At 44.7% G+C, this 26,975-nt stretch overlaps 2 protein-coding genes across 2 annotated transcripts; both read left to right on the top strand.

Moving 5' to 3' along the window:
- Positions 1-71: 71 nt before the first annotated feature.
- On the top strand, positions 72-3,071 carry LOC132536456 (uncharacterized). Its single transcript, XM_060184357.1, has one exon. It carries the CDS (start codon positions 186-188, stop codon positions 2,622-2,624), a length of 2,439 nt encoding a protein of 812 aa, XP_060040340.1. The 5' UTR covers positions 72-185; the 3' UTR covers positions 2,625-3,071.
- Positions 3,072-3,552: 481 nt separating this feature from the next.
- On the top strand, positions 3,553-5,141 carry LOC132536457 (endogenous retrovirus group S71 member 1 Env polyprotein-like; the record flags this gene model as incomplete). Its single annotated transcript, XM_060184358.1, has 1 exon — positions 3,553-5,141. A coding segment is annotated over exon 1 (1,589 nt), but the record flags the coding sequence as incomplete, so codon positions are not given.
- Positions 5,142-26,975: the final 21,834 nt, after the last annotated feature.

Here is a 26,975-nt window from a genome sequence, read left to right as displayed (position 1 = left end):
ATCCAAAGTCCATAGGAAGAGTCGCTGGCCCTGGCCTGAAGACTATTACTCACTCTTTCCTGGTGATACCCGAGTGCCCTGAGCCACTATTAGGTAGGGATCTCCTTCATAAGCTACAGGCCACCATTTCCTTTGAGACAAATGAAGGACCAATAGTACAAGCAGGTGGCCGAATTTTGCTCACCATGCCGGTAAGGGAGGAATATCGTCTCTATGAAGCACCACAGAATGTAGGCAACCCGGACTTATTAACAAGGTGGAAGCGGGAGATTCCAAGAGTTTGGGCCGAGACCAACCCCCCAGGGTTGGCTAAACATGTGACCCCCATAATAGTCCAATTGGTCAGCACTGCCACCCCAGTCCGAGTCCGGCAGTATCCCATGAGTCGGGAAGCCCAGCATGGTATCAGGAACCATATTAGACGCCTAAAAGAGGCTGGTATCTTGGTGCCCTGCAAGTCAGCCTGGAATACACCCCTTCTCCCGGTCCGAAAGCCTGGAACGAACGACTTCAGACCAGTGCAAGATCTGCGAGAGGTAAATAAGAGGGTAGAGACCATTCATCCCACAGTTCCCAACCCTTATACTCTCCTCAGTCTACTGTCGCCTGATCGAACCTGGTATAGCGTCCTAGATTTGAAAGATGCCTTTTTCAGCCTCCCCTTGGCCCCACAGAGCCAACCTATCTTTGCCTTTGAATGGACAGACCCCGAGGAAGGTGAGTCAGGACAACTAACTTGGACCCGACTTCCCCAAGGTTTTAAAAACTCTCCGACCTTGTTTGATGAAGCCCTAAGCAAGGACCTACTGACCTTCCGAAGTGAGCACCCTGAGTGCAGCCTCCTACAATATGTGGACGATCTGCTGATCGCTGCCTTATCTCGAGAGGATTGCGAAATGGCAACCAGAGACCTACTCGAGGTACTGGGGAACTTGGGGTACCGGGTATCGGCCAAAAAGGTTCAGCTGTGTACCCAAGAAGTAACCTACCTGGGCTACCAAATTAAAGAAGGACGAAGGGCCCTGTCTGAGGGAAGAGTCCAGGCTATCCTAAAGATCCCGACCCCCACTACCAAGAGACAGGTCCGGGAATTCCTGGGAGCGGTAGGCTACTGTAGGCTATGGATCCCAGGGTTCGCTGAACTAGCAAAGCCCCTCTACACCGCCACTGGAGGGGGCGACACTCCTTTGAAATGGACTGAGATGGAGGAAAGGGCTTTCCAGGCACTGAAGGAGTCCCTGGTAAGTGCCCCAGCTCTAGGTCTCCCAGACCTGAACAAACCGTTCCAGCTGTTTGTAGCAGAAAGTGCTGGTGTGGCTAAGGGAGTACTCACTCAAACCCTGGGGCCCTGGAAGAAGCCTGTCGCCTACCTGTCTAAACGACTGGACCCAGTAGCGGCCGGATGGCCTGGATGTCTGAGGACAGTGGCAGCAGCCGCCCTACTGGTGAAAGAGACTACCAAACTAACTTTTGGGCAGACCCTAGAAATCACCACAGCCCACAATCTTGCCAGCTTACTTCGCTCCCCTCCGGACCGATGGATGACCAATTCTCGGGTCACCCATTATCAGGTACTGTTGTTGGACCCACCCCGCATTACTTTCAAACAGACTGCAGCCTTAAATCCAGCTACCTTGCTCCCCAACCCAGAGGAAGACGCCACCCATGACTGTGGAGAAATCTTGGAAGCCCTGACCTCATTGAGAGCTGACCTGACGGACGTCCCGCTACCAGACGCACAGGAAACCCTCTACACGGATGGGAGCAGCTTTGTGGAAGACGGCGTACGGTATGCAGGTGCCGCGGTGGTCACCAGCCGGGAGGTCTTGTGGGCTGCATCCTTGCCACAAGGGACATCAGCCCAAAAGGCGGAGCTGATAGCACTCATTCAAGCACTCAAGTGGGGAGCAGGGAAAAAGATAAATGTGTACACCGACAGCAGGTATGCTTTTGCCACCGTCCATGTCCATGGGGCACTATATCAAGAGAGAGGACTGCTGACGGCTGGGGGAAAAGCTATCAAGCATGCTCAGGAGATACTGGCCCTGCTAGCAGCTGTTTGGGGGCCAGAGAGGGTTGCTGTCATCCACTGTAAGGGACACCAGAAGGATGACTCAGAAGTCTCGCGAGGCAATCGGTTGGCAGACCAGACAGCTAGGGAAGCGGCCCAAAGACTAGTGGGGACCACGGCCCAACTGGTGGTGGCTACCCCTATACCAGGAGAAGTGACAAAAGGACAGAAACCAGTGTACTCGAAACAGGAAGAGGAGATGAGCCGGAGACTGGGGGGGAGATTAAATGAGGAAGGATGGATCGTCCTCCCGGATGATAGGATTCTATTACCCCAGCCACTGGGAAGACAGGTGGTCTCTCAAACGCACCAAGGTACCCATTTTGGGGGAAACAAATTAGCTGAACTGATCAGTAAATTTTATTTGATAATTGGTTTGCACAGGATCTCCCAGAGTGTGGCAGGTCGCTGTGCAACGTGTGCCAGAGTCAACGCTAACCCAGTACAAGTGAAAGGACCAGGAACCAGGTGGCGGGGGGGGAACCTGGAGAACACTGGGAATTGGACTTCACTGAGATGCCTGTGGCTCAAGGAGGATATAAGTATCTCTTAGTCATGGTAGATACCTTTTCAGGGTGGACCGAAGCCTTCCCCACTAAGAAAGAGACTTCCCAGGTAGTAGTGAAACAACTGGTCTTTGAAATTATCCCCAGGTTTGGGCTCCCTTATTCACTGGGGTCGGATAATGGCCCGGCATTCATTGCCAAGGTCACCCAACAATTGGCAGAAATTTTAAAAATTAAATGGAAATTACATTGCATTTACCGCCCCCAGAGTTCGGGGCAAGTAGAAAGAATGAATAGGACTATTAAGGAAAGCTTAACCAAGTTAAAAATAGAGACTGGCGGGGACTGGATTTCCCTTTTACCCTTTGCTTTGCTTAAAAGCAGGAATACCCCATACGTGTCTGGATTTACTCCATTTGAGATTGTGTATGGTAAACTGCCAACCTTGGTGCCCCGGGTTGAGACTGAAAAATTGGCCGAAGTGTCACGGGGCAGACTCCTTAAGTCCCTACAGGCATTGCAGGTGGTGCGAGGAAAAGCCAGAGCCGCCGTCCGGGACGAAAAGCCTGGGACCCGGAGGGAGGAAAGCCGAGGCCAAGTCCCCTTGTTCGAGCCTGGTGATTCCGTACTGGTGAAGAAGCTGCATCCTGACCATCTCGAAGCCCGGTGGGAAGGACCATACACCGTGATTCTGAGTACGCCAACTGCTGCTAAGGTTGCCGGGAAACGACACTGGATTCATCATACTCGCCTGAAGAAATTTGTGGCGGACCCCCCGGAAATAGAGAATCTGAGGAAATGGTGTGCCGTAGCCACCCCAGACCCAATGAAGGTCCGCTTGGTCTCCTGCTAACTTGTGTGTGTGTTTTGCCTGGTGCACTTCTGTTTTACCTCTGCCACTGCCCAAGCTCACATGCCTCCCACCCCCGAGTGTCCTCTCTGTATGTATGGGAGCTGAAAAACAAAGAGGGAAAGATGGTCGCCAATCAACTAACTGCCGGGCAGCCTATATTCACTCTTGATCTGTGTGATCTATTTGATGCCAACTGGACCAGGGTAATCTATGCCGGCCAGACTGCAACCGGAGGGACTACTATAGATGGGGGGTGTGGCTCCATTGACCTGGAGGCTCGCCTTTGGGACAGACCCTATTATGTATGTCCCAAAGAAGACAGCCCCACCAACTGCAGAGGAGAACCATATTTTTTCTGTGGGTTGTGGGGGGAATGTCTGACAGCATCTCCAGGGAGGGATGGTGATAAGCACCTGAAAGTCACAAGAGTGATTCGACCAGGTGGCCCGACCGAACCAGGTACTTGCTATATTGGAGACTGTAACCCTGTGGAGGTGACGGTCAAAACTTGGAATGAGACTGATTCATGGATGAGAGGGAGAATGTGGGGCATTAAGATTCCTTTTTCTGAAAAGGACTTTGGGACATTATTCACTATTCAACTGCGGATGCTGCCATGGACTCAGAATCCTATTGGGCCCTTGAGACCCATCATTTTAGGAGAAGACCCCCGATCTACTCTCTCCCCCTCTCTACGGATGGGTGAAGAGAATGAGACTAATGGGGATCAGACTGACATGGCACCAAGTGGCACTAAACTGACTGACACAGAACCTTTGCATCCCAGGGTGAAGCCACTAGTGAAAACTGTAGAATTAATGTATTACCTTTTGAATGAGTCTGACCCTAACATAACCAGAAACTGCTGGCTGTGTTTACACCCTGAGCCTCCTTATTACATAGGTGTGGCTGCCTCTGCAGGAATAGGTAGCCAGAAGGGAGACATAAGGAAGCTGGCTCCATCCTCTAGCAACTCTAAGGGCCCAGAATGTAAGTGGGGAGTACAGCCCCACATGACACTGGGAGATATCCAGGGAACAGGAACTTGTATTATCACAGCCAACTATAAATTGGAATCCTCCCCGTACAGGGGAAATTGCAACCTAACCATTAAAGTTAGTAAGACTCAAGAGTGGGCGACCCTCCTCAAAGCCCCTGAAGGGACTTGGTGGGCCTGTACTTCGGGCATGACCCCCTGCATCACCCCCTACGGAATGACCAAAGAGGACCTCTGTGTTTTGGCCCATATCCTGCCCCATGTATACTATTCCCATGGCGAAGAAGGTTGGGCTCACCTTGAACGGCAAGGAACAGACTACCTCGGACCAATAAGACGGAAACGTGTCCCGATAGTAGTTCCTATACTCGTGGGGACAGCCATAGCAGGGACAGCGGCAATGGGAGCTGCAGCCCTAGCTAAGGAGACTACTCTAGTACAGTTAGATCAGCAGATCAATCAAGATATGGCCACACTAGAGGGCACTATTGAATCTCTCGAAGGGTCCCTATCTTCGTTGGCCGAGGTGGTCCTGCAAAATCGTAGGGGACTTGATTTGTTATTCATGAAACAGGGTGGGTTATGTGTGGCCCTGAATGAGGCCTGTTGCTTTTATGCCAACCACTCCGGAATGGTGAAGAAAACTTTAAGTGAGGTCAAGAAAAGAATAGAAGATAGAGATAACCGTCTAAGGGACCTGAGCGAGGACAGCTGGTTCGCAAATCTATTTTCTTGGCCCTCTTGGTTAAAAACACTAATTAGTTCCCTGGCAGGGCCTCTGATCACCCTACTTCTACTTCTTACCCTGGGGCCTTGTCTATGGAGGTCTTTGATCTCCTTGATTAAAAGGAGAACTGAGAAGGTTATGCTCCTGGAGTCTCAGTATGTCGAGGAGCAATATAGCTCAGAAGAAGAAGAAGAAGAAGAAGAAGATGAATCAAGGATTTGATTCCCAGCTAAGACTAGTGGGGAATGTTAGAGGCAGTAACTCTAAAATAGTTATAGTTGCTTTTTAAGTTTGAGTTTTAAGAATAGTTTAAATATAGTTGCTTTTTGCCTTCCTGACCAGTGAGGTGGAAAATTCCTTGCCCCTTTCCCCTCGACAGAACCTGAGAGGCCATCAATTATTTTGACAGACCCTGCAGCGAGCAGGACTCATCATGACCTCTGCAACAGAATACTGTTACCAGACAGTTAAAAATGGCCTGACAAATGATGACCTGATAGATTGCAAACAGATGGTCGGTGGTCCCAATAAAGAACAAAAAAATGTGGTGACCCCCACTTTGGCAATGACCTATTGGTCTGGTGTGATGTTTAGAAATAGCCCATGCTTTGCTCTGAATGGATCAGGCTTTTGCTAAGTTTGAAATGATTGGATATAGGCAGATAAGGTGATGTGTTCCCCCTCCCTGAGTGTAGTCTGAATTCCTATAAATTGTATGGTTTGAGCTTTGTTCAGGGTCGAGCTTGGTAGACTGACACCAGTCACCATCTCGGCCCGGATTGCAATTCGTGAATAAACATATTTTGCTTCCTTGCAGTGGATGGTGGTTTGATTTCGCTCTTTAACACATAACATTCCCCAGTTTTCCATATAACAATACAACCCACACTAGATCCTCTGTCATCCTTCTTGGACCTGTACTCTCCCACCACCACCCACCCCAGAGTCTTTTACTTGGGTGCAACGCCAACTCCAGTTCAGGTTCTACTTGTGTTTTCTCTTCTGGTCTTGTTTTTCAACTTCTGCCTGAGAGTGAGATCATCCCATATTCATCCTTCTGTTTCTGACTTATTTCACTTAACATGATTTGAATGGGTGTCTTAGGTTCCTTAGGATATATCCCCAGGAGAGGAATTGCAAGATCATAGGGTAGGTCCATTTCTAGCCTTCTGAGAGTTCTCCAGACTCTCTGGACCCCTCACAGAATGGGAGAAGATCTCTACAGGCAATATATCAGGCAAGAGTTTAATAACCAAAATATATAAAGAGCTTGCCAAACTCAACAACAAGGAAACAAATAACCCCATCCAAAAATGGGGAGAGGACATGGACAGAATATTCACCACAGACAGAGATCCAAAAGGCCAAGAAACACATGGAAAAATGCTCCGAGTCTTTGATTGGCAGAGAAATGCAAATAAAAACAACAATGAGATACCACCTCACTCCTGTAAGAATGTCATACATCAGAAAAGGTAGCAGCAGCAAATGCTGGAGAGGTTGTGGAGTCAAAGGAACCCTCCTGCACTTCTGGTGGGAACATAAATTGGTTGAACCTCTGTGGAGAGTAGTCTGGAGAACTCTCAGAAGGCTAGAAGTGGACCTACCCTATGATCCTGTAATTCCTCTCCTGGGAATATATCCTAAGGAACCCAACACACCCATCCAAAAAGATTTGTGTACACATATGTTCTTGGCAGCACAATGTGTAATAGCCAAACCTGGAAGCAACCCAGGTGTCCAACAACAGATGAGTGGCTGAGCAGGTTGTGGTCTATATACACAATGGAATACTACTCAGCTATTAAAATGGTCATTTCATCATTTTTTAGCTCATCTTGGATGGAGCTTGAAGAAAGCATGTTAAGTGAAATAAGTCAGAAACAGAAGGATGGCTATGGGATGATCTCACTCTCAGGCAGAAATTGAAAAACAAGATCAGAAGAGAAAACACTAAGCAGAACTTGGACTGGAGTTTGTGTATTGCACCAAGGTAAAAGACTCTGGGGTGGGTGGGTGCGTGGGGGGAGAGTACAGGTCCTGGAAAAGGATGACAGAGGACCTAGTGGGGATTGTTTTGTTGTGTGTGGAAAACTGAGAAATGTTATGAATGTACAGACTGTTGTATTTACTGTTGACTGTAAAACATTAATCCCCCAATAAAGAAATTTTTTAAAATTCTCTTCTTGCCTACATCCCATTATCCAGCCCCAGGTCTCCCCAGAGGCAACTCTCTTGTCTGGTTTCTGGTATTGCTATCAAGGGAAATCACAGACAGGTAATATATATATATATATATATATATATATTATAGTATTCAATATTTATTGCATAAACTATGGTAGCCCATACACAGTTTTGAATGTCTACTTGATGTAAAGTATACATAATATCGTGGAAGTATCTTGAAACATTCCACTTCATACCTACAGATAAGTCTCAAGCTTTTAGAGATGAGTTAATATTTATTTGCTCTTGGTAGCAATGAATGCAGCAGTGCACCTCTTTGTACATAACGCATTTACAGCTATAAGGCAGTAGATCCTTTAATTTTCATTTAATTAAGTGAATTTGACTTTATACACTGAAACATGGCTAAAGATGGCAAACTTTGTTATGTTTACCATAACATGGGCAGATCCCAACAATCATTTAATTCTTTTTTTCTTTTAATAATTTGTTTATTATCTCTATTTATTTACTGTATAGCCATAGCTAGAAACCAAGAGGGAAGGGGAGGTAGAGAGGGAGAGAGACCGAGAGACACCAGCAGCACTGTTTCAGCACTTGCAAAGCTTTCCTCCTGCAGGTGGGGACCACTCAGAGATTGAACCCAGGTCCTTGCATGTTGTCACATGCACACTTAGCCAGGCTTGCCACCACCCAATCCTGATAATCTAACTCTCAAAGGCAACTTTGAGGGGAATATTTTGCTGTTGACTCCATGTGTGACAAGTGACGAAATAGGGTGAGTAAAGTTATGAAACAGCTAAAATATTTGCCTTGTTGAGCCAGAGTCTCCAGGCTGTCTCCCCTCAAGGCTTGAATTCTTTCCACCTCACTAGGGTTGGCATCAAACTGGTGCAGGCGGAATTCTGTTGAATTATGATCTTTTGTTTGAGTCTGACAGGAAAGCAAGACATGATTATATGGCTTTCTATTTGCTCCTTAGCAGTACAGGGCAAGGGAGAGGAGGCAGGAGTTTATCCCCTCATTAAAGTCTAGGGCTGTTCTCTGATTGGAAGGGAGATGGTGCTCAGAACAGGGAAGGAATCTGATCATTTTCAGATTTCCTGGGGGTAAGGAGATAATTGTGGAGGGGGGCTGGTGAGATAACATAAGGGTTATGTAAAAAGACTCTTATGTGGGGGTTGGGAGGTAGTGCAGCAGGTTAAGCACATGTGGCACGAAGTGCAAAGACCAGCTTAAGGATCCAGGTTCAAGCCCGTGGCTCCCCACCTCAGGAGAATCATTTCACAGGCAATGAAGCAGGTCTGATGCTGTCTATCTTTCCCCCTCTCCATTTCTCTCTGTCCTATTTAACAACAACGACATCATCAATAACAACAGTAACTACAACAACAATGAAACAACAAGGGCAACAAAAGGAAAAAGAAAAAGACTCTGGTGCCGGAGACACCCAGGACCCAGGTTCACTCCTCAGCACCTCTATAAATTAGAGCTGAGCAATGCTTTGGAAAAAAAAAAGAATTGTGGAAGGAGGGTTTTATAATGGAGGCATTATGAATGACTGGAGAGGGGAATGGTAGTTGGGTTTCCTTCCCACCAAAACTAAAGTCCTGCTGCAGAAGTGGAGCTGGTAAGGGAGGGAACCAGAGAGGTTACAGCCAGAGATCATCTCTCTTCCTTTTGCCTTTTCCAGCTGACTCCTGAGCACATGAACCATGGTCCTCACTGACTTGCTTGGGTTACACAGGGCCACCTCTCCATAGGTGCCAAGAATGGGGGGTTGGCATGAACCCCCCCCAACCCTCACTCTCCACCCCCAGACTATAGAGACACCTGAAGACTGGAATAGAAGAGCTGACAAAAATAGCTCACTTGGACAGTGTGCTGCTTTGCTGTGTGAGCAACGCAGGTTAGAGCCTGTCCCCCACTGAACTGAATGAAGCTTTCATGTTGTGGCCAGCTCCTCTCTCTCTCTCTCTCTCTCTCTTTTTCTCCACAATTAACAAAACGGGGGGGGGGGGTCAGGCGGTAGCGCAGCGAGTTAAGGGCACATGGCTCAAAGTGCAAGGACCAGCATAAGGATCTTGGTTCGAGCCCCAGCTCCCCTCCTGCAGGAGAGTCGCTTCACAGGCAGTGAAGCAGGTCTGCAGGTGTCCATCTTTCTTTTCCCCTCTTTGTCTTTCCCTCCTCTCTCTATTTCTCTCTGTCCTATCCAACAACAACAATATTAATAAGAACAACAATAACCACAACAATGATGAAACAATAAGGGCAACAAAAATTGGGGGGGAGCCTCCAGGAGGAGTGGATTTGTGGTGCAGGCACTGAGCCCCAGCAATAACCCTGGAGGCAAGATAAAGGGGGAAGGGGATGGACTATAAGGAAACAGTATAATGGTTATGCAAAATGACTTTTATGCTCAAGGCTCTGAGCTCCCACATTCAATCCCCAGCACCAGCATAAGCAGGAGCTGAACACTGCTCTGGTAAAAGAAAGGAAAAGAGAGAAGAACAAAAAAGGGAGAAAAAGAAAAAGAAAAAGAGGAATGGAAGGGAGTGAGGCAGGCACTGGGACGCGCATGGGCCAATGGATACACCGGCATACCCCTGGCCTGGCTGCGCCTAGGGGCTGAATTTCTATCTGCAGGAGATGTGGCCCTCCCTTATAGAGGTCACTGCCAGGTGGTTTGCTTCTTGACAGGCCACCCACATCTCTAGCCTTTATGTTTTCCTAAATTCTTGTAAACTGTGCAGTGAACGGGCGAGGAGAGGAGGCTCAATGCTGACTCAGAGTCTGACCTGAGGAGTGGCCTCTGGGTACCAGGGGTCTGAAGGAGCCTGCAGAGGGAGGGCAGGAGCTGGGTGTTTATAACCCTTTTCTGAGTCTCCTAAGAGTGATTAATGCAGAGGGCTGTTTTCTTTTTTAATTTTTTTAAAAATTAATTTTCCCTTTTGTTTCCCTTGTTGTTTAACATTGTTGTGGTTATTGATGTCGTTGTTGGATAGGGCAGAAAGAAATGGAGAGAGGAGGGTAATACAGAGAGGGGGAGAGAAAGACAGACACCTGCAGACATGCTTCACCGCTTGTGAAGCGACTCCCCTGCAGGTGCGCCACCTGCGCTTAACCCGCTGTGCCACCACCCAATTCCCAGGGCTGGTCTTTTAAGGTCAGTATTGGGCAATCAATTCAAAGTAATTAAGTCAGTACCTGATAGGATGGGGGTGGTGTATGTACTTGTGCCCTAACAGTAACCTGTGTCAGAGGGAGTAGATAAGATTATTTTATTTAAAAAAAAAAGAAGAAGAAGAAAGAAAAGAATAGAAAGAAAGAAAAGCAAAGCAAAGAAATAGGCAGCATAGTGGATAGAGCACAGGACTTCCATGAATAAGTTTCCAAGTTCAATCCTTGGTACAACATATGCCAGAGTGGTGCTCTAACTCTCTCCCCTCTCTTGCTTTCTAAATAAATGTGTGTGTGTCAAGTAGAACCTGAAATGTAATTGGCATATTGCACCAAAGTAAAAGACTCTGGGGTGGGAGTGGGTGGGTGGGGAGACTACAGGTCCATGAAGGACGATAAATGACATAGTGGGGGCTGTATTGTTATATGGGAAACTGGGGAATGTTATGCATGTACAAACTATTGTATTTACTGTTGAATGTAGATCATTAATTCCCCAATAAAGAAATAAAAAAATAAATAAATGTGTGTGTGTGTGCGCGCGCGTGTATATGTGTTTAATTTCTTTATTGGGGAATTTGTTTTACATTTGACAGTAAATACAATGTTTTCTACATACATAACATTTCCCAGTTTTCCATATAACAATACATCCCCCACTAGGTCCTCTGTCATCCCTTTTAGACTGGTATTCTCCTCACCCCCACCCACCCCAGAGTCTTTTACTTTGGTGCAATATGCCAATTCCATTTCAGGTTCTACTTGTGTTTTCTCTTCCGATCTTGTTTTTAAACTTCTGCCTGAGAGTGAGATCATCCCATATTCATCCTTCTGTTTCTGACTTATTTCACTTAACATGATGATTTCAAGCTCCATTCAAGATTGGCTGAAAATGGTGAAGTCACCATTTTTTTTCAAATTTAAAAAAATATTTTATTTATTTATTTTCCCTTTTGTTGCCCTTATTGTTTTATTGTTGTAGTTATTATTGTTGTTGTTATTGATGTCTTCATTGTTAGATAGGACAGAGAGAAATGGAGAGAGGAGGGGAAGACAGAGAGGGAGAGAGAAAGATAGACACCTGCTGACCTGCTTCACAGCCTGTGAAGACACTTCCCTGCAGATGGGGAGCCGGGGGCTCAACTAGGATCCTTCAGCGGGTCCTTGCGCTTTGGGACACGTGTACTTAACCTGCTGCGTTATCACTGGACTCCTGAAGTCACCGTTTTTAATAGTTGAGTAGTATTCCATTGTGTATATAGACCACAACTTGCTCAGCCACTCATCTGTTGTTGGACACTTGGGTTGCTTCCAGGTTTTGGCTATTACAAATTGTGCTGCCAAGAACATATGTGTACACAGATCTTTTTGGATGAGTGTGTTGGGTTCCTTAGGATATATCCCCAAGAGAGGAATTGCAGGATCATAGGGTAGGTTCATTTCTAGCCTTCTGAGAGTTCTCCAGACTGCTCTCCATAGAGGTTGAACCAATTGACATTCCCACCAGAGTGTAGGAGGGTTCCTTTCACCCCACACCCTCTCCAGCATTTGCTGCTGTTACCTTTTCTGATGTATGACATTCTCACAGGAGTGAAGTGGTATCTCATTGTTGTCTTTATTTGCATTTCTCTGCCAATCAAAGACTTGGAGCATTTTTCCATGTGTTTCTTGGCCTTTTGGATCTCTTCTGTGGTGAATATTCTGTCCATGTCCTCTCCCCATTTTTGAATGGGGCTATTTGTTTCCTTGTTGTTGAGTTTGGCAAGCTCTTTATATATTTTGGTTATTAAACTCTTGCTTGATGTATGGCATGTAAAGATCTCCCATTCTGTGAGGCGTCTCTTGGTTTGGGTAGTAGTATCTTTTGCTGTGCAGAAGCTTTTTAATTTGATGTAGTCCCATAGGTTTATGCTTGCCTTAGTCTTCTTTATAATTGGATTAATTTCATTGAAGATGTCTTTAAAATTTATGTGGAAAAGAGTTCTGCCAATATTTTCCTCTAAGTATCTGATAGTTTCTGGTCTAACATTCAAGTCCCTGAGCCACTTGGAATTTACTTTTGTATTTGGTGAAATACAGTGGTTCAGTTTCATTATTCTGCATGTTTTTGTTTTTTTTTCCTCCAGGGTTATTGCTGGGCTCAGTGCCTGCACCAGGAATCCACCGCTCCTGGAGGCCATTTTTCCCCCTTTTTGTTGCCCTAGTTGTTGCAGCCTCGTTGCGGTTATTATTGCCATTGTTGACGTTGCTTTGTTGTTGGATAGGACAGAGAGAAATGGAGAGAGGAGGGGAAGACAGAGAGAGAGGGGAGAGAAAGGTAGACACCTGCAGACCTGCTTCACCACCCGTGAAGCGACTCCCCTGCAGGTGGGGAGCCGGGGGCTCCAACCGGGATCCTTACGCCGGTCCCTGCGCTTTGCGCCACTTGCGCTTAACCCACTGCCCCACCGCCCAACTCCCTATTCTGCATGTTTTAACCCATTGTTTCCAACATCATTTGTTGAAGAGACTCTGCTTTCCCCATTTAATAGTCTGGGCACCTTTGTCAAATATTAGATGTCCATAGGTGTGGGGGTTCACTTCTGGACTCTCAATTCTATTCCACTGGCCAGTATGTCTATTCATGTTCCAGTACCAAGCAGTTTTGATGACAATGGCCCTATCATACAATTTGAGATCTGGGAGTGTGATGCCTCCAGTTTCGTTATTTCTTCTCAACATTGTTTTGGCAATTCTAGGTCTTTTCTGGTTCCAGAGAAACATTTGTAGCATTTGCTCTATTCTCCTAAAAATGTGGTTGGAATCTTGATGGGGATAGCATTAAAATTGTATATGGCTCTGGGTAGTATATTCATTTTGATGATGTTAATTCTTCCAACCCATGAACATGGAATATCTTTCCACTTCTTTGTGTCTTTTTCAATTTCCTTGAGTGGTGACTCATAATTTTCAGTATACAAGTCTTTCACTTCTTTGGTTATGTTTACTCCTAGATATTTTATTAGTTTTGTTGCTATAGTAAAAGGAATTGATTTCTGGTTTTCATCTCCTTCTAACTTAGTGTTTGCATAGAGGAATGCTACTGACTTTTGAATGTTAATTTTGTAGCCTGACACCTTACTGTATTGCCTGATGATTTCTAAAAGCTTCTTGCTGGATTCCTTAGGTTTTTCTATGTATACTATCATGTCATCTGCAAATAGGGAGAGTTTGACTTCTTCTCTTCCAATCTGTATCCCTTTAATTCCTTGTTCCTGCCTGATTGCTATGGCAAGAACTTCCAACACTATGTTGAATAGTAATGGTGATAGTGGGCAGCCCTGACTAGTACCTGGTCTGAGTGGAAATGCTTCCAGATTTTCACCATTGAGTATGATGTTGGCGGTAGTTTTGGTATATATAGACTCCACTATCTTGAGGAATTTTCCATCTATTCCCATTTTTTGTAGTGTTTTGATCCTAAAGGGATGTTGTATTTTGTCAAAGGCTTTCTCTGCATCTATTGATATGACCATGTGGTTTTTGGTCTTGCTTTTATTGATGTGGTGGATCACGTTGATTGATTTATGTATATTAAACCAACCTTACATCCCCGGAATAAACCCCACTTGGTCATTATGAACAATCTTTTTAATTTACTGCCGTAACCAGTTGGCTAGAATTTTGTTTAGTATTTTATCATCTGTGTTCATCAGAGATATTGGCCTTTAGTTTTCTTTTTTGGTTGTGACCCTGTCTGCTTTTGGTATCAGGGTGTTGTTGGCTTCATAGAAGCTGGAAGGGAGTATTCCAGTGTCTTCAATCTTCTGGAAGACTTAAAATTACAGGTATTAGTTCTTTTTTGAAGGTTTTATAGAATTCATTTGTAAAACCATCTGGTTCAGGACTTTTATTCTTGGGAAGGTTTTTGATAACTGTTTCAATTTCATTAGCTATGATGGGCCTGATCATATTATCTAGTTCCTCTTTATTTAATTTTGGAAGTTTGTAAGTATCTAAGAAATTGTTCATTTCTTCCAGGTTCTCTAGCTTGGTGGCATATAGTTTTTCATAGAAGCCTTGCATGATATGTTGAATTTCTTCAGTGTCTGTTGTGATATCGCCTCTTTCATTTAGTATTGATTTATTTGGGTCTTCTCCCTTTTTTGTTTTGTGAGTCTGGCTAAAGGTTTGTCGATTTTGTTCACTCGTGTGTGTGTGTGTGTGTGTGTGTGTGTGTGTGTGTGTGTTTAAAGATTTATTTTATTGTGATCCAGAAGGTGGCGCAGTGGATAAAGCATTGAACTCTCAAGTATGTGAGATACAGAGTTCAACCCTTGGCAGTACATGTACTAGAATGATGTTTGGTACCTAATTTTTAAAAATTTGTACTTCTTTTTTTTAAGTCATCTTTTAAAAACTTTTTTATTATTATCTATATTTATTGGATAGAGACAGCAGGAAATCAAGAGGGAAGGGGGGTGATAAAAAAGGGAGAGAGACAGAGGGACATCTGCAGCACAGCTTCACCACTCGCAAAGCTTTCCCCCTGCAGGTGGGGACTAGGGGCTTGAAACCCAGTCCTTGCACGTTATAACATGTGCACTCAACCAGGTGTGCCACCACCCGGCCCCCCTAAAATCTTTTTTTTTTTTTAATTTTTTATTTAAGAAAGGATTAGTGAACAAAAGCATAAGGTAGGAGGGGTACAACTCCACACAATTCTCAACACCCAATCCCCATAACCCACCCCCTCCCATGGTAGCTTTCCCATTCTCTATCCCTCTGGGAGCATGGACCCAGGGTCGTTGAGGGTTGCAGAAGGTAGAAGGTCTGGCTTCTGTAATTGCTTCCCCGCTGAACATGGGCGTTGACTGGTCGGTCCATACCCCCAGTCTGCCTCTCTCTTTCCCTAGTAGGGTGTGACTTTGGGGAAGCTGAGTTCCAGGACACATTGGTGGGGTCTTCAATCCAGGGAAGCCTAGCCAGCATCCTGGTGGCATCTGGAACCTGGTGATTGAAAAGAGAGTTAACATATGAAGCCAAACAATTTGTTGAGCAATCATGGATCCCAAGCTTGGAATAGTGGAGAGGAAGTGTTAGGGAGGTACTCACTGCAAACTCTAGTGTAGTCCTGCTTTCAGGTATATATTTTGCAGTAGTTTATGGATACGTGTGCACATAAGCTCTCTCTCACAGAAACTGGTGTATATCTAGGTTATGGGACTTTGTTGGAAAGTGAACTACCTGAGATGAAATTAGAGTGTACTATTAAAGGAAAGGTCTCACCCGAGTAATGAAGCTGAAGGGTTGTCATTCCACACGTGAAGTCTCTAGATACATTCTGAGGTGAAGCATGTTGAGGTAGCAATCGTTGCTTTGGTAAGGTTGTGATCGGCAGATGCAATGTTATTTGGTTTGGATTGGGAGATGCATACGGGAAAGTGGGCCCTATCCAACGGTTCCAGGACTGGGGGAAGTAGGGGCTCTATAGTGAAGATGTGAGGTTCCTGCTGTCTTAGGGTTCAAAAAGACAATCAATAGTTAATATTATCATCACATTATTTGTTAATTGTGTTAACTTTGAAAAGTCCCTTTGTTATGGTTTGCTGGACAGTACCCAGTATCTTGTATATAGCTGTGCTATTGGAAGCTTCTAATCTACTTGGTCTAGGCTTTTGAGAGAGTCCACATATCAAATACATAGCCTATATATTAAAACGATTCAGTTTGTCTTTTGAGAAACTTTGAGACATACAATTGATTTCCCCCTCTCATATTAATTAGCTACTGATTTATATATCTACATTTTGCTAGGAGTGTACATAAACACCATTCCCACCACCAAAGGACTGTGACCCATCCCTCCCGCCCATTCCCACCCCCCACTGGCCCAGGAAGCTACATGCCTACCCCTCACCACTGGGTTTTTACTTTGGTGCCCTACTTACAATTTGATCAGGTCCTGCTTTTAGTTTCCCTTTCAGATCTTCTTAGTCAGCTTCTGTTGATGAGTGGGATCATCCCATACTCATCTTTATCTTTCTGACTTAGTTCACTTAACATAATTCCTTCTAGCTCTGTCCAAGATGGGTCAGAGAAGGTGGGTTCATTGTTTTAAAAAAAGATTTTATTTATTTATTAATGAGAAACATGGGAGGAGAGAGAAAGAGCCAGACATGACTCTGGTACATGTGCTGCCGGGGATTGAACTCAGGACCTCATGCTTTAGAGTTCGATGCTTTATCCACTGTGCCACCTCCCTGACCACCTAAAATCTTTTTTTTTTTTTAATTTAAGAAAGGATTAATTAACAAAACCATAGGGTAGGAGGGGTACAACTCCACACAATTCCCACCACCCAATCTCCATATCCCACCCCCTTCCCTGATAGCTTTCCCATTCTCCATCCCTCTGGGAGCATGGACCCAGGGTCATTGTGGGTTGCAGAAGGTAGAAGGTCTGGCTTCTGTAATTGCTTCCCCGCTGAACATGGGCGTTGACTGGTCGGTCCATACTCCCAGTCTTCCTCTCTCTTTCCCTAGTAGGGTGTGTCTCTGGGGAAGCTGAGCTCCAGGACACATTGGTGGGGTCTTCAATCCAGGGAAGCCTGGCCAGCATCCTGATGGCATCTGGAACCTTGTGACTGAAAAGAGAGTTAACATATGAAGCCAAACAAATTGTTGAGCAATCATGGACCCAAAGCTCGGAATAGTGGAGAGGAAGTGTTAGGGAGGTGCTCACTGCAAACTCTAGTGTACTTCTGCTTTCAGGTATATATTTTGCAGTAGTTTATAGATATGTGTGAAGATATGCTCTCTCTCACAAAACTGGTGTATATCTAGGTTTTGGGACTTTGTTAGAAAGTGAACCACCTGAGATGAAATTAGAGTATACTATAAAAGGAAAGGTCTCACCCGAGTAATGAAGCTGAAGGGTTGTCATTCCACACGTGAAGTCTCTGGACACAGTCTGAAGTGAAGCATGTTGAGGTGGCAATCATTGCGTTGGTTAGGTTGTGATCTTTTTTTAAAAAACCGATTTATTTTATTTATTGTATGAGAGAGAGAGAGAGTGGAAAAGAGAGCGAGAGAGAGAGAGAGAGAGAGAGAGAGAGAGAGAGAAGAGGAGCCAGAGCACATTCTGTTAGTAGTACATATAGTGCTGGAGACTGAACTGGAATCCTCAGGCTTCCAAACCCAGTAGTCTACCAGTTGAATCAGTTTATAATCACTAACAAAATTATTTTTTTAAATACCTCTTTTTTAGTTCTTTTAATCTTTATTTATTTATTGGATAGAGACAGCCAGAAATGTAGAAATCTAGAGGGAAGGGGAGAGATAGAGAGGAAGAGAGACAGAGGGACACCTGCAGCACTCTTTACCACTCGCAAAGCTTTCTCCCTGTAGGTGGGAACTGGGTGCTCAAACCTGGGTTCCTGTGCACTCTAAGGTGTGCACTCAACCATAATCCATTATCCGGCCCCAGAAATCGTTTTTTGCCTCCAGGGTTCCCACACTGCTCCTGGTGACCATTTTTTTTTTATTGGATAGGACAGAGAGAAATTGAGAGAGGAGGGAGAGATAGAGAGAGAGAGACAGACACCTGCAGACCTGCTTCATCACTTGTGAAATGACTCCCCCTGCAGGTGGGGAGCTGGGGGCTTGAACTGGGATCCTTGTGTGGGTCCTTTCACTTTGCACTATGTGCACTTAACCTGCTGCGCTTATCCCGGTGTGCCACCACCTGGCCCCTTCCAAAAATAAATCTTAGGAAAGAAAGAGAGAGAGAGAGAGGAAAGAGAAAAAAGAAGAAATTTTCTATGGGAAGGTAGAAAATTCGTGGAGGTACCTGAAGGGCTGAGAGAGCTTGCTGGAAGATAAGAACTTTGAAAAGAATGGAGAGGAAGGTGATGAAGGAGAGGGACCAGCAAGAGGCAAGTGACCAGAGGACAAAGGATTTGGGAAGGCACAATGCAAAGGGGTGGGCCTGGGACTTGGGGGCGGTTGGTTTGAAGTTTGGAGAACTACTCTAACAGAGATATTAGAAATATTTCCAGCTTCATCACCTGTAAGGTAGAACCTGTGTCATAACCATGTTTTGGATATCTGCCTCACTGAGGAGCCCAGGATCAGTACTGCTATCATCTGGGTGGAGAAAGGACCTAGGGTATTTATACATGCATTCCACACAGTCACCTGTTGCGGGTAATTTATAGGGACTTTATTTCACTGCTCAGCTCTGGTTTATGGTGGTTCCGGGAACTGAACCTGGTACATTTGATGTTTCAGGCATGCAAGTCTTTAAATAACCATTGTGCTATCTCCCCAGCCCACAGGACTATAATTCCCTGGCATTGCCTGAGTCTGTGCACAGGTGAAGCAGGATATCAGAGCAAACCTCAGAGAAAGAAATGAAGATGCTGTTAGTGGAAGTCAGTGATAGATCTCAATGATAAGGCCCAAATAGGCACCATCTTGTTGAATAGTAAGTACTGAATCCTCATTTAAAACCACACTGTAGGCAGTAAACCAGGACAGGTCACACAAGTTTCCAAAGCTGGGAGCTGAAAATTGTACTTAGCCTGACAGTTGCTATAGAGGGTCGAGTGTGGCAAGTCTCAAGATATTAATGAAATACATGTGTAAGTGTCCACGCAGGGCAAGGAGTCAAATGGAGGGTACACTGCTGTGCCTTGCCTGTCTTCTCTGCACATCACTCTCCTACCAGTCACTTTTAGCTGTGAGATTCTGAACTTGACTGTGAGCATTATCTCTCTCTACTGTAGGGAGTCAGGCGGTAGAACAGCAAAGTGCAATTACCGGGTGAAAGGATCCTGGTTCGAGCCCCTGGCTCCCCACCTGCAGGGCTGTTGCTTCACAGGCGGTGAAGCAGGTCTGGAGGTGTCTGTCTTTCTCTCCCCCTCTCTGTCTTCCCCTCTTCTCTCCATTTCTCTCTGTCCCATCCAACAATGACAACATCAATAACAACAGCAACAATAAAAACAAGGGCAACAAGAGGGAAAATAAATATAATAAAAACATTAAAAAAATTTTTTTAAAAAAAGACTGTAAATAGAGAGTGAGCTATGGAATGTGGGATACTGGTTTATTCTTTAAAAAAAAATGACAATGAGAGGGCTGGAGAGACAGTATAATGGTTATGCAAAAAGGTTTTCCTGCCTGAGGCACCAGAGGTCCTAAGTTTAGTCCCCAGCACCATCATAATTCAGAGCTGAGCAGTGCTCTAGTAAATAGTAATAATAATAATAACAATAATCACTCTGGCATATGCAATGCTGAGGATGGAACTTGGGGCACCATGCTTATAAGTCTGGTGCTCTAGCTACTACATAACCTTTCAGGTCACTTATTTATTCTTTTTGGAGTTGGAAGCTACTGGAAATAGGTATTAGAAGCTCTTAATTGGAAGTTGGGTGGTAGCGCAGCGGGTTAAGCACAGGTGGGGCAAAGCACAAGGACTGGTGTAAGGATTCCGGTTTGAGCCCCCGGATCCCCACCTACAGGGGAGTCATTTCACAGGCGGTGAAGCAGGTCTGCAGGTGTCTCTCTTTCTCTCACCCCCTGTCTTCCCCTCCTCTCTCCATTTCTCTCTGTCCTATCCAACAATGACTACATCAATAACAACAACAATAATAACTACAACAATAAAACAACAAGGGCAACAAAAGGGAATGAATAAATAAATAAATATCAAAAAAAATTTTTAAAAGAAGCTCTTAAAGCGCAAGGACACGCTTAAGGATGCCGGTTCCAGCCCCCGGCTCCCCACCTGCAGGGGAGTCGCTTCACAGGTGGTGAAGCAGGTCTGCAGGTGTTTTTCTTTCTCTCCCCCCTCTGTCTTCCCCTCCTCTCTCCATTTCTCTCTGTCCTGTCCAGCAACGACAACATCAATAACTACGACAACAATAATTACTACAACAAAGGCAAATAAATAAATATTTAAAATTTAAAAAAGCTCTTAATTGAGAAGAAATCTGGACAAAAGGAAGCAGAGTATTGTTAGGTATTGTGTATCACCTTCCTTTCACCTGGAGCACAAACAAAATTTGAACTCCCCAACATTTTTTTAAAAAAAACTAACAGAAGGTAGAGAGGTAGAAAAAGTGAAGGAGACCACAGCCTGAACTTGGATTGCACACATGGCAAAGAAACATACTATCCAAGTGAGCTATTTTGTTGATTCTGTCAGACTATTTTTTCTTTTTATTTTAATTTTTTAAATTATATTTATTTATTTATTTATTGGATAGAGACAGCCAAAAATTGAAGAGGAAGGAGAGAGAGAGAGAGAGAGAGAGAGAGAGAGAAAGAGACCTGCAGTACTTCACCACTTGTGAAACTTTGGTTGTGTCCCTGCAAGTGAGGGCCAGGGGCTTGAACCCAGCCAGCTCCTTGGGCATTGTAACACATGCGCTCAACCAGGTGTGCCACCACCCGGCCTCCAGACTATTTCTTTAGTTTTGGAACCTCAGGCATGACTATTATGCTATCTTCCTGACCCAGACTTTTTTTTTATTTATAAAAAGGAAACATTGATGAAAAACATAGGATAAGAGGGGTATAACTCCACACAATTCCCACCACCAGAACTCCATATCCCCATATCCCATGCCATCCCCTAATAGCTTTCCTATTCTTTATCTCTCTGGGAGTATAGAGCCAGGGTCATTGTGGGTTGCAGAAGGTGGAAGGTCTGGCTTCTGTAATTGCTTCTCCACTGAACATGGGCATTGGCAGGTCGATCCATACTCACAGCCTGTCTCTCTCTTTCCCTGGTGGGGTGGGGGTCTGGGGAATCAGGGCTCCAGGACACATTGGTGGCTGACCCAGACTTTTTTTTTTGCCTCCATGGTTATTATTGATGGTGCTCGGTGCTTGCACTTTGAATCTACTGCTCCTGCAGGACATTTTTTCCCTTTTTTGTTGTTGTTGAATAGGACATAGAGAAATTGAGAGGGGAGGGGACGATAGAGAGCGGGAGAGAAAGACACCTGCAGATCTGCTTCACCGCTTGTGAAGTGATCCCCATGCAGGTGGGGAGCTGGGGCCTCAAGCTGGGATCCCTTTGCCTGTCCTTGCACTTCATACTATGTGCACTTAACCCAGTGTGCTACCACCTACCCCCTGACGTTCTTTTTCCAGAAACTTTATTACTTAACAAGTGGAGGAGAGACAACCAGAACATAATGACACACATGATGATGGGTATTGCGCCTGATGCTGTACCCGTTGCTCTACATCCCATGCTACCCAGCCCAGACTTTTTTTTCCCTCCAGGGTTATCATTGAGGCTCAGTGTCTGCACTATGAATCCACTGCTCCTGGAGGCCATTTTTCCCATTGTTATTGCCCTTGTTGTTGTTATTGCTATTGTTATTGTTTGAGAGGACAGAGAGAAATTGAGGAGAAGACAGAGAGGTGGAGAGAAAGATACCTGCAGACCTACTTCACCACCTGTGAAGCGAATCTCCATGCAGGTGGGGAGCCAGGGGCTCAAATAAGTGTCCTTGTGCTTTGTACTATGTGCGCTTAACCTGCTGCACTACTGCCCCCTTCCCCAGACTTTTTAATAATACAAAAAGATAGACAAGCCAGGGTCACCTGGGTCTACCAAAAATCCTACCTGGGTGCTGTGGAGGAGGATATAGATCTAGGGTCTTCAGCCCCAGCCTCTAAGGTCATGGTCTTTTCACACTAGGCTAGCCCTCATGAGAACTGTGACAGTGGACTGACTCTGTTGACCCACCCCTTTCTCTGTGCACCTTGGTTTGCAGCAAATGTGGAAAACTAGTGGGCAGCTTCCCATCAAAGCTGACCTTTTGCTCACTGCTTGCTGTTTCCCTAGGTCCACCTGTTCTTCTTATTTTCTTTTAAGATTTTATTTATTTATGAGAAAGATAGGTGAGAAAGAACCAGACATCACTCTGGCACATGTGCTGCCGGGGATTGAACTCACAACCTCATGCTTGAGAGTCCAAAGCTTTACCACTGCACCACCTCCTGGACCACAAGGTCCACCTGTTCTTGTATAGTATCAGAGTTCTAGCTGTGCACATGGTAGACAGAGTACAGACCACATTTCCTAGTCTCCAATCAGGTTTTTGTAGACAGAATATGAGTCAAGAGTTCACTGAATTTCCACTTCCTTATGCACCTCCTATTTATTCTTCAATTCTGCTCCCCTGGGACTATAATGCCAACTCAACGGAGACCTTTTTCATGCATGCAGATAAAGACAATTCTTTTTTAAAAAAATATTTATTTATTTATTTATTTTTGTTGCCCTTGTTTTATTGTTGTTGTTGGATAGGACAGAGAGAAATGGAGAGAGGAGGGGAAGACAGAGAGAGGGAGAGAAAGACAGACACCTGCAGACCTGCTTCACTGCCTGTGAAGCGACTCCCCTGTAGGTGGGGAGTCCGGGGCTCGAACCAGGATCCTTACTCCAGTCCTTGCACTTTGTGCCACGTGCACTTAATCCGCTGTGCTACCACTCAACTTCTGACAATTATTTTAAAAATATTATTTATTTATTTATTATTGGATAGAGACAGAGAGAAATTGAGTAGGGAGAGAGAAGATAGAGAGGGAAAGAGACAGAGAAACACCTGCATCCCTGCTTCACCACTCCAGAAGCTTTACTCTACAGGTGGGGACCAGGGGCTTGAACCTGCACCCTTGCACACTGTAATGTGAGTGCTTAAAGAGGTGCAGCACCACCCGGCCCCAAAACAATTCTCATGACTTGACAGAAACACAGGATGAAATAAAATGGAGGTCCTGAACCTTCCCTATGACCTTGCAATTCCTCTTCTGGGATATATCCTAAGGAACCAAAAACAACCAACCAAAAAGATTTGTGTATACCTATGTTCATAGCAGCACAATTTGTAATAGCCAAAACCTGGAAGCAACCCAGATGTCCAACAAAAAATTAGTGGCTGAGTAAGTTGTGATATATATATATATATATATATTACTCAGCTATTAAAAACGGTGATTTCACTTTCTTCATCTCATCTTGGATGGAGCATGAAGGAATCATGTTAAGTGAGATAAGTCAGAAAGAGAAGGGTGAATATGGGATGATCTCACTCATAGAAGTTGAAAAATACTACCATAATGCCAACCTGCCTTCCCAGGGCAGACTACCTTACCATGTGTCCTGGAACTCCACCTTCTCAGAGCCCTTCCCCACTAGAGAAAGGCAGAGACAGGCTGGGAGTATGGATTGACCTGTCAATGCTTATGTCCAGCATAGAAGTAATTATGGAAGTCAGATATCCGACTTTCTGTGCCCCAGAGAGATCGTTGGTCCAAACTCCCAGAGGGATAAAGAATAAAGAATATTCCAATGGAGGGGAGGGAATATGGCACTGTGGTGGTAGTAATTATGTGAATTGTACCCCTCTTATCCCATAATCTTGTTGATCATTATTAAATCACTAATAATAAAAAAAAGAAGTTGAAAAATAAGAAAACACAAAGCATAACTTGGACTGGGTTTAGTGTATTGCACCAAAGTAAAAGACTTTGGGGTGGTGGTGGGGGTGGGTGGTTCAGGTCTTGGAACATGATGGCAGAGGAGGACCTAGACGGGGTTGAATTGCTATGTGGAGGGGGCAGGTGGTGGTGCACCTGGTTGAGCACATATGTTACAGTGCTCAGGGACTTGGGTTCAAGCCCCTGCTCCCCTCCTGCAGAAGGAAAGCTTTGCAAGTGGTGAAGCAGTGTTGCAGGTGTTTCTCTGTCTTTTTCCCCTCTCTATCTCCCTCTTCCCTCTCCATTGCTGGCTGTCTCTAATCAATCAATAAATAAAGATAATAAAAACATCTAAAAATTGTTATGTGGAAAACCGAGAAATGTTACACGTATATAAATGACTGTATTTTACTGTTGACTATAAACCATTAAACAGGCCCCCCCTCAGTCCAGAAAAAACAAAAACTGGTCATGCTGCTGTGCTACTCTGCCCCACCAGCCATGGTCCCTTTGCTACATCAACCTTCTTTACTCCACATCTAAGTACCTAGGTTGATTTATGTATGTTTTTCCCACCAGGGTCATCACTGGGGCTTGGTGCCTACATGACAGATGTACCATTTCTGGCTGCTCTTTTTTTCTTCTTTTAATTTTTTCCTTTCTTTCTCTCTCTCTCTCTTTTTTTCTTTCTTTCTTCCTTTCTTCATCTCTCCTTTTATTAAGTAGGAGAGAAATTGAGAGGGGAGGGGAAGATAGAAAGGAAGAGAGAAAGACTCTTGCAAGCCTGCTTTACCACTCTTGGAGCTTCCCCTTGCAGGTGGGGATCAGGGATTTGAACATAGAGCCTTGCACATGATAACATATGTGCTCAACATAATGCGGCATCACCTGCACCTCCTATTGTTTTTTTGTTTGTTTTTTGGTCTCCAGGGTTATTGCTAGGGCTCAGTGCCTGCACTGTGAATCCACTGCTCTTGGCAGCCATCTTTTTTTTTTTTTTAAGATTTAAAAAAATATATATATTTCCTTTTGTTGCCCTTGTTTTATTGTTGTAGTTGTTACCGATGTCATTGTTGTTGGACAGGACAAAGAGAAATGGAGAGAGGAGGGGAAGACAGAGAGGGGGAGAGAAAGACACCTGCAGACCTGCTTCACCGCTTCTGGAGCGACGCCTCTGCAGGTGGGGAGCCGGGGACTCGAACTGGGATCCTTGTGCCCGTCTTTGCGCTTGGCGCTACCTGCGCTTAACCCGCTCGGCTTAACCCACTGCTCTACCACCTGACTCCCCGTTCCCCCCATTCTTATTGGTGTTGTTGCTGTTATTATTGTTGTTGTTGCTGTTGCTGCTGTTGTTGGATAGGATAGAGAAATTCAGATAGGAAGGGAAGATAGGGAGGACAAGAGAAAGATAGACACCTGCAGACCTGCTTCACCGCCTGTGAAGCTCGCCCCCCACCCTGTAGGTAGGGAGCCAGAGGCTCAAGCCTGGGATCCTTGAGATGGTTACATTACGTGCGCTTATCCTGATGTACTACCGCCCACCAACCCTCCCATCAATTTTTTTAAAAAATAGAAGCATGCTAAATTTTTTTTAGGTGTTTATATATTGGATAGAGACAGAGAGAACTGAGATAGAAGGGGGGAGAGAAAAGGAGAGAGACACCAGTAGCACTGCTACACCACTTGTGAAGCTTCCACCTTGCAGGTAGAGTTGGGGGTTTGAACCCAGGTCCTTGGACATGGTAACACAGCTGGTGTGCAAGTGGTCAACCCCTAGGTTTAATTTTTTATTTTAATTTATTTTTTAATTGATTTCTTTAGTGGAAAATTAATGTTTTACATTCAACAGTAAATACAATAGTTTGTACATGCATAACATTCCCCAGTTTCCCATTTAACAATACAACCCCCACTATGTCATTTATCATTCTTCATGGACCTGTATTCTCCCCACCCACCCACCTCAGAGTCTTTTACTTTGGTGTGATATGCCAATGACATTTCAGGTTCTACTTGTGTTTTCTTTTCTGATCTTGTTTTTCAACTTCTGCCTGAGAGTGAGATCATCCCATATTCATCTGTCTGTTTCTGACTTATTTCACTTAACATGAATTTTTCAAGGTCCATCCAAGATGGGCTGAAAATGGTGAAGTCACCATTTTTTACAGCTGAGTAGTATTCCATTGTGTATATATACCACAACTTGCTCAGCCACTCATCTGTTGTTGGACACCTGGGTTGCTTCCAGGTTTTGGCTATTACAAATTGTGCTGCCAAGAACATATGTGTACACAGATCTTTTTGGATGGATGTGTTGGGTTCCTTAGGATATATCCCCAGGAGAGGAATTGCAGGGTCATAGGGTAGGTCCATTTCTAGCCTTCTGAGAGTTCTCCAGACTGTTCTCCACAGAAGTTGGACCAATTTACATTCCCACCAGCAGTGTAGGAGGGTTCCTTTCATCCCACACCCTCTCCAGCATTTGCTGCTGTTACCTTTTCTGATGTATGACATTCTCACAGGAGTGAAGTGATATCTCATTGTTGTCTTGATTTGCATTTCTCTGACAATCAGAGACCTGGAGCATTTTTTCATGTGTTTCTTGGCCTTTTGGATCTCTGTCTGTGGTGAATATTCTGTCCATGTCCTCCCCCCACTTTTGGATGGGGTTATTTGTTGTCTTGTTGATAATTTAATTTTTTATAGAGGGTAAGATACAGAGAGAAAGAGTGACACAGCAAAGTAGAGACACCTGCAGCACTGCTTCACTAGTCATGAAGCTTCCTCCCTGCAGGTGTAGATCAGGACCTTGAACTCAGATCCTTGCACATGGTAACATGTACACTAAAGTGGTGGGATAAACCACCACCCAGCTCTCTAGGTTTAATCTGAGAGACAAGTGAACTTCTGCTTTATTTAAATCACTCTTTATTATGGCAGTTTAGATTACATTCTGATAAGCACACA

The sequence above is a fragment of the Erinaceus europaeus genome, unplaced genomic scaffold (assembly GCF_950295315.1).
Source record: "Erinaceus europaeus unplaced genomic scaffold, mEriEur2.1 scaffold_730, whole genome shotgun sequence".
Taxonomy (NCBI): domain Eukaryota; kingdom Metazoa; phylum Chordata; class Mammalia; order Eulipotyphla; family Erinaceidae; genus Erinaceus; species Erinaceus europaeus.
This window is presented reverse-complemented; position numbering and strand designations above follow the sequence as displayed.